Source organism: Tupaia chinensis, unplaced genomic scaffold (assembly GCF_000334495.1).
Source record: "Tupaia chinensis unplaced genomic scaffold, TupChi_1.0 Scaffold000037_20, whole genome shotgun sequence".
Classification (NCBI taxonomy): Eukaryota; Metazoa; Chordata; class Mammalia; order Scandentia; family Tupaiidae; genus Tupaia; species Tupaia belangeri.
In genome coordinates, this window is record NW_006159479.1 from 340,585 (window position 1) to 351,133 (window position 10,549).

Consider the following 10,549-nt stretch of genomic DNA (forward strand, 5'->3'; position numbering starts at 1 on the left):
CTCTCCTGTTTGCACCTAAGATCCTGTGGGTGGCCCTGTTGGTATATTCCTCTCTCTCCAGCGATCTAAGCTGATTCCAGTTCCCCCGGGTGCTCTTACCCCAGGGCCTTTGCACATCCGGTTGTGAAGTCTTACTGCTCTTTCGCCCTTCTTGGCTGCTCCTCCTGTAGGCCTCACCGAACTAATCTCTGGTGTGTTTCACCTGAGAGTACCGGTTTTTTTGAACCAGTATTGTACCGTATCATATCACACCATTGGGAGGATAACCTCTTAAGAGGGCAGACTCGTGACTCTGCATTGCTGTTCTTACGTGTTTTGCTAACGAGGATCTTGCTATCACATTTCCAGCACCTAGCATACTTGATAAGTATGGTGGAATAAATGCATAAAATGTTCCCAACTCTTTTATGGGGGAGGGAGGTTTTTTTGCTATAGGGCGCGTGCGCTCGCCAGACAGACAGAGAGACAGAAAGTGAGAAATCACCCCCCAGGGAGGATGGTCATGCCGCAATCCCTTCTCCTCCATTCTCCTCTTGGGATCTTGGGCATGCACGCACACGCGCCCGGCGTGAGTTTTAAGCCACCGGGTCCAGGACGCGAACCGCGGTCATCTACGTGGGAGTCCAGCAACATAGCCATTATGCTAACTGGTGGTTCCTGATGTTCCCAACTCTTGAGACTAGTTCCAGCCTATAGTGGCTCTTACATATAATGAACTTCAATGCACTACTTGCCCTAAATTTACCTCTCTTCATGTCATGAGTCTGCTTTTAAATTTTTTCTTTTCAGCCACAGACAGAACGTTGGTATTCATCTTCCAGTTACCTAAATTTAAAACTGGACTCAGGGGGCCGGCAGGTAGTGTGGTGGTTAAGGGCACTGGGCTCCCATATGATCAACCATGGTTTGAGTCCCTACCTGGCAGCTTGCTTTCTCACTGTTTCTCTCTCTCACTCTGTCCCTCTCTGGTCAAATTAAAATTAAATAATTTTAGAAAAAAGAAAAGAAAACCTGGTCTCTGAATAAAATACCAGTGGGAATACATAATAAAAAATCTTAAGAGTTAAGATTTTCCTCAATACACAATTCAGAGTTTTTATTTCAAAGCAATTTTTGCTATAAGGAGTGTGCACTCACTGGTGAGACAGAAGAAAGGAAGAAATGACCCTCGGGGGGATGGTCACACCGAAAACCCTGCTCTTCCATCTCCTCTTAGGATTTGGGGCATACATGCACATGCACCCAGCCTGAGTTTCAAGGCACCGTCAACCATGTGGGGGTCCAGCAACATAATCATTACACAATTTGGTGGTCCCCATCATTCAGACTTTTATGACCAAAACGACCATGTCTGGTTCTTGAACACCCTATAGTTTTTTGCTTTTTAAGTCTTTGCCATAGGGCATGTGCACTCACGAGGGAGGAGGGGGCAGTGAGAAATCATTCCCTAGGGATTTGGCCATAATGCAGTCTCTTCTTCATTCTCCTCTTGGGATTTTAGGCATGCACATGTACCTATAATGGTTTTCAAGCCACTGGGTCTGGGATAACCTTGGAGTTGGCCATAGAAGATCCAGCATCTTAACTACCACACCACCTGCTGGCCCTAGATCTAATTTTTTTACCATAGGACTCAAATTTACAATAATGCTACAGTTCAAAATGGGTTTGATCTCGGTCCCCAGCATGGTGTCTGATACAAACGAAGTACTCAAAACATAATTGAAGAATGGAAGGCAGACAAAAAAGAACATTCTTGTAAGCCTGGGCCTGGTCATTATGATTCGAAAGACCCCATCTAACTCTGTGGCTGGAAACTAGGCCGCACATCAGAATCATCTGTGGCACTTTTAAACTGACAGCCACAACTCCATCCATGACCCACTGAATAAGGTGCTTCCCTGGACTAGATGACTGTAACCTTCACTTCTATCCTGCCATCACATCTTATAAAACACCTCATCTAACAATTTTGGTATCATGGTCTTGACTAAAGAAAATTGGGGGTGGGGGTGGGGCTAGCAGGTGGTGTGGTGGTTAAGGCTCTGGACTCCCACGTAGCTGACCAACTTTGAGTCCTGGATCCGGTGGCTTGAAAACCATGATAGGTGGCGGAAAGTCCAATGGCCTGAGGAGCAACATGCCTAAGCTTTATTGTGACTACTGTGATCCATACCTCACCCACGATTCTCCATCCGTGAGAAAAACACACTGCAGTGGTAGGAAACACAGAGAACATGAAAGACTATCAGAAATGGATGGAAGAGCAGGCTCAGAGCCTGATTGACGAAACAACTGCTGCCTTTCAACAAGGGAAGAGACCTCCTACTCCATTCTTTGCTCCTTCCTCCTCCTGCAGGGACGATGATTCCACCTCCCCCTAGTCTCCCGGGTCTTCCTCGCCCTGGCATGATGCCAGCACCCCATATGGGGGGCCCTCCTCCTCCTGGGATGATGCCAGTAGGACCTGCTCCTGGAATGAGGCCGCCCATGGGAGGCCACATGCCCATGATGCCTGGGCCCCCAGTGATGAGACCTCCTGCCCGGCCCATGATGGTGCCCACTCGGTCAGGGACGGCCAGACAGATAAGGATGGAGGGAGGCTTCTTCATGTCAGGTTTATATTAACTTGTTCCACTTCTCCAGGAGATCACGGTGCTGTGACTCTGGGTGTTTCTAACAGCATGTCAAGGAAGACTTCCCCCTTCCTATTAAAAAAATTTCAAAATAAGAGTAGTTTTGGAGGAGAGAAGTGAGGCAAAAAAGTGCAGTTTTCATTTGTATTGTGAAATGTGAAAATGGTAAAATCGTCAACTGTTTTAGTTTAAAAAAGAAAATCATGATAGGTGAGTGTGTGCATGCCCAAAATCCCAGGAGGAAAATGGAGAGGGGCTGTGGGAGGGCCACCCTCCCTCCAGGGGGTGATCTCTCACTTTCCGTCTCTCTCCATTGAATGAGTGCATGCAGCCTATGGGAAAGAACACACACACGGTTAGGGGCCACCCAGTGGTGTGGTGGTTAAGGGAGCTGCTGGATCCCACACGGCCGACTGCTATTCAAGTCCCAGACCGGGCAGGTTGAGGGGGAAAAAAAAAAGTCAGGGGTGTGTGTGTGCATGCCTAAAATCCTGAGAGGAGAATGGAGAAGGGATTGTGGCATGGTCATGCCCCTTGGGGTGCTTTCTCACTTTTCCTTCCCCTCCTCTTCTCTCTGGCAAGGCTACATGCCCTATAGTAATTAAACAGAAATCAATGACCCCCACTTTACTTTAAAATTTGATCTGTCACTCATGGTAGCTAACTTGGCACAAAGGAACATGTTTTGTGGGGTCACAAAATAGGGAAATACAGGGCGAAATGCGAAAACAGACCTGGCTATGTGCCTGAGCTGTGTCACCACTGAAAAGCTTTAGTCAAATTAATCTGACCCTTATTCTGCCTACCTTAGGGGACAAAATATGGACACTAATAAGAAAATATGTACAAAACACAGGGCACAAAGCCTGGCACTTTAAGAAATAAATAACCTCTCTCTCACACACACCTCTCTTGGGAGCATTTCCTTCTAAAGGACTCTAATGTGTCTTCTCGATTCTACCCAAACCTTATGGCTTACGGTAATTCTGCAAGACTCATGAGGTCCCACCACTAAGCCTTTGCTCTTGCCACTTACCTGTTGTTTCGGAGATGAGCTGAAAGAACAGTTTCTCCCACGTGCACTTCTTTTTCAGCATTATCTTCTGAACAAGTGCTTGACATGTTAACCTCATGTATTTTTCTTTCACTGACATTTATGAAAACCTGTTTGTGGGGACCAGCAGTTGGCGTAATGGCTATGTCGTTGGATTCCCATATAGACTACAGATCGAGTCCTGGACCTGGTGGCTTAAACTCACGCCAGGTGTGTGTGCGTGCATACCCAAGATCCTGAGAGGAGAATGGAGGAGAAGGGATTGCAGCGTGGCCATCCCCCCTGGGGGGTGATTTCTTGCTTTCTGTCTCTCTCTCTCTGTCTCTCTGTTGAGTGTACCCCCCCATAGCAAAAAATCTCTCCAAAACAAAACGAAAAAGAAAAAAAGAAAAACTGTTTGTGAATATCTTACTGTGTTTTTAGCTCACAACCTATCTCCCCTCTCCTAATAATTTACATGTTCCTTTAGGACAGGGATTATGTTTTTCCCTTAAGAAGTACTCCCCAAAGATTGAGGTACATTTTTCTCTATGACAGTTCAACTGTACTATCTTTTGGCAGGAATAAAATCCAAGGATTTCTATGACATGTGTGTGAGTGTGTGTGTGTGTGTGTGTGTATATTTGAACACCAAATAGATGACATGTTCAAGGTGATACCTATTTTAGCCTGACACCTGCTAAGAATCATACTACTGAGGCTTTTTAAAATTACAGTAAAATATACATGATAAAACTTACCACTTCAGCCATTTCTAAGTGCACGGTTCAGTGGCACAGAATACTCCCACCGTTGTGCGACCATCACCACCATCCATCCACAGAACTCTTTTCGGCTTGCAAAACAAGCTCTGGACCCAATAAACAGTCCACAGTCTCCCTCTCCCAAGCTCCATGGCAACTGCCATTCTACTTTCTGTCTGTGAATTTGACTGGGCGACGTACCTCAGCCAAGTGGACTCGTGTAGCACGCACCGTTCTGTGACTGGCTTCCCGCATGTGGCATAAAGTCCTCAAAGTTCACCCTTGTATCGTACAGCATGTGCCAGCACTGCCTTCACTTTAGAGGTTTCATACTACTGATTTTTGAGGAAGGCGAAAACATGCCTGTTTTACAGGGTTATTTTATTTATTAATACATCATTCTAAACATTACATAAATACAGCCTGTATACCAGAGTATCAAACATGGTTCCAATAAGAAGTTCAAGAGTACATTTAGGACTATTTTAAGAAATATGAATACTTTGGCTTCCATTATTACATCAGATGACAAAATCAACTCAAGGAATAATCTTCATCTCCTGCTATGATTAATAACAAAACCAAGTAGAAAAATAAGAGTGTATATTAAAAAAAAAAAAAAAAACCTCAAGTACTTTTTTTTAAAGAACATATTTTTGTTCTCTTCACTACCATACATACTCATATAAATGACTCAGTAATCTAATATGACAAGTGGTTTTTCACCTACACTAGGAACTCAGTAAATATTTGTTGAATGAATGATCTATGGGTATGGATCTACTACTTTAATTTGTGCTTTTTTTGACCTTGTTTTTCAAGTAAGAGCAGTAGTAAACATACTGTAGTTCTCATTTTGTTCATATCATAAGCCTACAGAACAGAGATTGTTACAAACACTACCCATCACAGCTAATAATCAAAATCATGTGCACATATCGATCTAGTGAAAACTGTATCTTGGCGCAGAACTAATTCTAATTCGTTGGGCCTTAATCACTCGTTATGTGGTCATTAAAAGAGGGCTGGGACTTCTGGTCTGTCTATATTTTATCTGTCAATGAATTCCTATTCTGGGGGTCTCATTCTCCCTCCGGCCCCATATACACATTTCAAAACACTGCTAAAAACAGTAGCTGCAGCATGTCTTCGTGCTCTTGTTAATTTGGCTCTGAGAACATATGCAGGCTTTGAGTTCAGAAGACAGCCCTTTCAAGTAGGAGACAAAATTCACAGAGGGAGCTTACACAAATGGAAATGGTTCACAGATCAGAACGGAACAGAGCTTTGCTCGATGGACACATATGATTAAATTAAAAGTTGAGCACTTGTATCACAAATTACCAAAAAAAGAGAGAGAGAGAGACAACTGAGTTTTAAATAGGCCTTGTCCGAAAAACCCTATGTTTGACCCTTTTCAAAATTCAATTGTACTAAACAGTGTAAATTACAATCAAAAGGATAGGAAAATCAAAAGTAGTAGGTGGTAATATTTTTAACAAGCAAATTTGTGATGGTTGTTGGCCTAGGTAAAATAGATAAAGCAAATTCCATTGATTTCTGTAAGAGAGTTGGTTTTAAAAACCACTTCTTCAAGTCATTTGATGCTATAACAGCCATAATTTAGAAAGGCGAGAGATATGTCATTATTTTCCTCTTATGAGTTAGTATTTATAGGGGGAAGGGAGAGGTACAATTTAAACTTGAGTTTTCAAATTCTACCTTTAATGAAATAAAACACCAAGAGATAAGTGTGAAGATTTTCATTTATAAAACATTTACCTTTACCCAAATGAAGCCTCTTTCATCAACTTTTCATGGATAGTTCTAAATTACTATTCTTTATGCACTTAAATCTCAAGAGAAAAGGTGGCTAACCCAGAAATTTATCTTTACATAATTATCATTTCACGAGGTCTCAACTCATGTTAAACTGAGTATTACTTTGATATACTTTGAAGTTAAAAAAAAAGTCATCAACAGCTCAAGAACACGAACAAAAGCCTCAAACAGTAACTATTCCTTCACAGTAAGGCTCCAGAACTACGGCTCCAGAACTAATGCAGCATCTCATCAAGCCCCGAGGGCAGAATCCTTCATTCCTGGTGGGGCCTCTAGGTTCATCTCCTAATTCACAAACTAACACAACAGCTGGTATCCAAAAGTTGCTTATATGTGACCCAGGAGTGTTGTTGCCAACTTCCCTTTTCCAAGTTCAGAAGTTCTTCTAATCAAAAATAAAAACAAAACCAAAACCAGCTACACCTATCCCTTTTACAATGTTCCAGCCCAAATATTTGAAAGGCCATGTCTATAATATCTATCTGGGAACAAGAGTTGTTTGAAATGGGCTCAGGAAAAGCTTTACATCCACATGTATTCCTACAGAGAACTGTGCCTCAGACGTGAACTAACGACCTGACGGTGTTTCACCTGCAGATTACATCACCCGTAGAGCACAAACCGGGCACATCACCCCCAAGTGCCCCAGCGAACTCACACAAAACCCCGCAGCCTTGTCCTTCAGTTCTTAAAGGCTCCACATTTACTGGCTTTAGCAATGAATTCCTTTAGCAGAGGGCCATCCATTTGCCAAAATGCTGCAGTCTGTGTAACTTCTGTCAAATGATTGATGCAAAACTTAAAGCAGAATTCTTCTAAATCCTGGACACACACAACAAAAATAAAAACAGAAAGAGGCCTTTTTAATGAACTTTGATTGAATTACTTCTTTCCAAACCCTTCATCCCAAATCTCTCACCCTCCCCCAGAACAGATACTAGAGAGGCCAGGTGCCTCAAACTAGGCAGACAAGTGACCACAGCAAAAGCAAGGTTCCCCTAACTGAAGTGTGACCCTTCAAAACACAGACTCACGTATGCAAGACCTACGAGAGAGGAAGGCTCCTCTATGGTGAGCTCCTCACAGTGGGCCTAGTTATACTTGCAGAAGTTACTGTAAAAAGCTGAATGCTACTTTTGTCCATATAATGTATTGTCACAGTCAAGAAATCAGAGAAAAGAAGTGGCTTAGTTTAAGAAAGAGAAGACTTAAGAATTACAAAAGTGATAAAGACGTGTGGTCCACCTAAAGTGACACATTAAAAAAAATAGCCAAAACCTTCAGGCTCACCTCATTTTTATACTCTCCCAATAAAAATGACTTCGTTTTTAAAGCCATAAAGAACATACTAGAACTTCCAGTACTCTGATTTTTCAGAGTAACCCCAGAGAAGTCTATTACACAGGTGGCTTTTTCAGTCAGGAAATGAAAGTCGCCAGCCACCAGCACTCAGAAGGAAACTATCACATATAAGTGGTAAACCAGAGGAACTCAGAAATTGATTTCGGCCTGTGCTAATACATCCTTTCATCTCTGCAAAACGCTAATGTTGTTTGTTCCTTAAAATGTTGGAACACATATTAGTTAGATCAATTATGTACCTGGAATGTATACAAAGACTAAATATATAAAAGCAAATCACATTAAAGGCTCTGATCACAAATACCTTGAGCTTTTTAATATGCTGGCAAACTGGTAGGTTCTGCACTGAAAGTCAATACTCGTATTTCTATCGAACCAGAAACTCAGTAACATTTCATCTGCAGGCTGTTGACTTTATGTTGCCAGCCACCATGACTTGGGAGATTCAGACAGAGTGGGAAGGGCCACAACCTAGAGACCCCTTTTCTACTCGCTCAGCACACAGCCCTGCAAACAATATTTCCATATGCGGGGATCTTCTGTGCCTGGCTGAAAGATGCCCTGGACCCACCTCAGGAAACCCACCCCGTCGTGTGTTCAGTGGAAGAGACTAAAACACACCTAGTGTGTATCAGCCACCTGCCACCAGTTTGGTTTTCTAGATAATTAAAACATGCACAGATAATGTTACTGCAATCTTTCAATCCATGTTTATTGTTTTAACTGCTACAGGGTATGCATTCACGAGACAAAGCACACAAATGCACGTGCAAGCACAGTCTCCTCCTAGTGGGGCATACTGCAATCTTTTTTCCTCCATTTCTCAATCTCATCAGGATTTGGGGCATGCACACACAGGTACCCAGCATGTTTTTGAAACTGCCAGGGCAGGGCCAGGATTCAAACCACATTTGGTTACGTGGGATCCAGCGCCCTCCACATAGCACTTAATGGTGTGCTATGGTGCTGCCCCTGAATCCACATTTTTTAATCAGAGATTCCCAGTGGGTTATGTGTGCAGCTACTGCCTTGTATATGATAATAAACTAAAATGTTGAATAATATAAAACACTCCTCAGATTACCCCTGGTATTATAACCCATCGAATAATAAAGAGCTCTCAGGACTAAATTATATTCCACAGTGACATAAAAATCCATTTCCATCTTAGTTGATCAGAAATAGAGAACTAGTTTATTTGTACATAGCTTAGGAAGAACAGTCAATAATGAGCACAGAAAGTTCCTCAAACTATCGATACGTAATATACCAGATAAGGAGCTTTAAATATCATATTTTAAGCCTATAACTTTGAAGTCACAGAAAAGCACATACTAAATTCTGGCATCCTATATATGGAAAAAAAAAGGTGAGTCTCTAAACTCACTTTTATTCCATTTACAAATTGTGCAGAAATTACCTTGGGTTATAAACTTTAAGAACTTTTTTACACAGTAAAGGTATAGAAATGGTGCTTCTAATTATAATTTGCTTTATGCATTTATGAAAATAGTTTCATCAGACTGCCTTCCCTTCCCTTGTAATTAGTCTGAATTGGTGAAGTATCTTGGTATTCAATAAATGTTCAACACTTCCGAATATTAAAAGTCAAAATAGAGGATACGGAAAACAATCTAAATCCGGGTTGTTTAACTAATTAAGCCTCGGTTACGACAGAACTATGTCAAAGGAAGTAACTGTTTGAATCGATGCATGAAATCTCCAGAGATTTGAATCTGCAAGTTCATATACATGAACCAGAGTGGCATAGTCAAGCACTCCCTGGGCACCCAACGCCCTTAGTCGGCTTGCCTGGCATGGATGAAGCTGACAAACATCCTTCTGAGACACCATTCTTTAACATTATAAGAACCTCCATAATCTGTTCACCTTGTTCTGCAAATGATTTGATCCTTGATCATCTAAAAGAGAAAATGCAACTTTTGCCCAGCTACTAAGTCAACTATAATAGGATTGCTGGCCTTCAAATAAAACAATTCCAAGAAGGGCAAGAAGGATCAACTGCCCAGTACATGAAAAAGGTTCCTAACGGAATGAATGTTCTTAAGGCCCATGAAAGGGAAGTGGAGAGGGTGTAAAATTGAAGGGTCTAACACAGTTTTCTTGGTATAAAGAACTCTATGACATTCTTTGGTGAAATTATTATAAAATGATTCTAAGGCAAATCAGATAAAATACTAGGTTTATTGTACTGTGATTAGCAAGGCAGATTTAAAAAACAGCAATTCTGAAATAGTTTATCAATTAATTTCAAATCTTTAAATGTTTAAATTATTCCAGTCACTATACATACTTTGAAAATAAGTTGTACTTGGGACCAGCAGTTGGTGTAATGGCTATGTTGCTGGACTCCCATGTAGTGGACTGTGGTTCAAGTTCTGGACCCAGTGGCTTAAACTCACACCAGGCGCATGTGCATGTGTGCCCGAGATCCCGAGAGGAGAATGGAGAAGGGATTGTGTCGTGGCCATCCCCCCTGGGGAGTGATTTCTCACTTTCTGTCTTTCTGTCTCTCTCTGTCTTTCTGGTGAGTGCACGCACCCTATAACAAAAACCTCTCCCGCCCCCCCCCCAAAAAAAATAGAAAAAGAAAATAAAAGAAGTTATACTTCCTTTATACAGATTTTCTTTAGTAGTAAAATAAAACACAGAGAACTGATGGTCTTAATATCCTCCTTTTTTAAAAAGGTAATACAGACCAAGCCTGGAAATGGTAACCCAGGTCTAGTGTACTAGGCTGCAGTCCTGGAAGGCACATGGTCGGCCCCAGGTCTATGTCCCTTGGTTGGCCTGAAAGCATGAAGGAGTGTGTGGGCATCCAAGGTCCTGATGAGCCAGAGGGCCAAGGGAAAGGGATGGTGGTGTAAAAAGACCCCGTAGAGGGCACTCCT

General features: G+C 42.0%; 1 protein-coding gene across 4 annotated transcripts in view; it reads right to left on the minus strand.

The window, feature by feature from the left end:
• Nucleotides 1-4,797: 4,797 nt before the first annotated feature.
• The window catches only part of RCBTB1 (RCC1 and BTB domain containing protein 1), a 62,796-nt gene continuing 57,044 nt past the window's right edge, over nucleotides 4,798-10,549 (minus strand). For all 4 annotated transcript variants that reach the window (XM_006140512.3, XM_006140513.3, XM_027772189.1 and 1 more), the window contains one exon: nucleotides 4,798-7,097. In XM_006140512.3, the coding sequence (XP_006140574.1) occupies nucleotides 6,957-7,097 (141 nt within the window). In that variant the 3' untranslated portion in view covers nucleotides 4,798-6,956. The remainder of the gene's footprint in view (nucleotides 7,098-10,549) is intronic.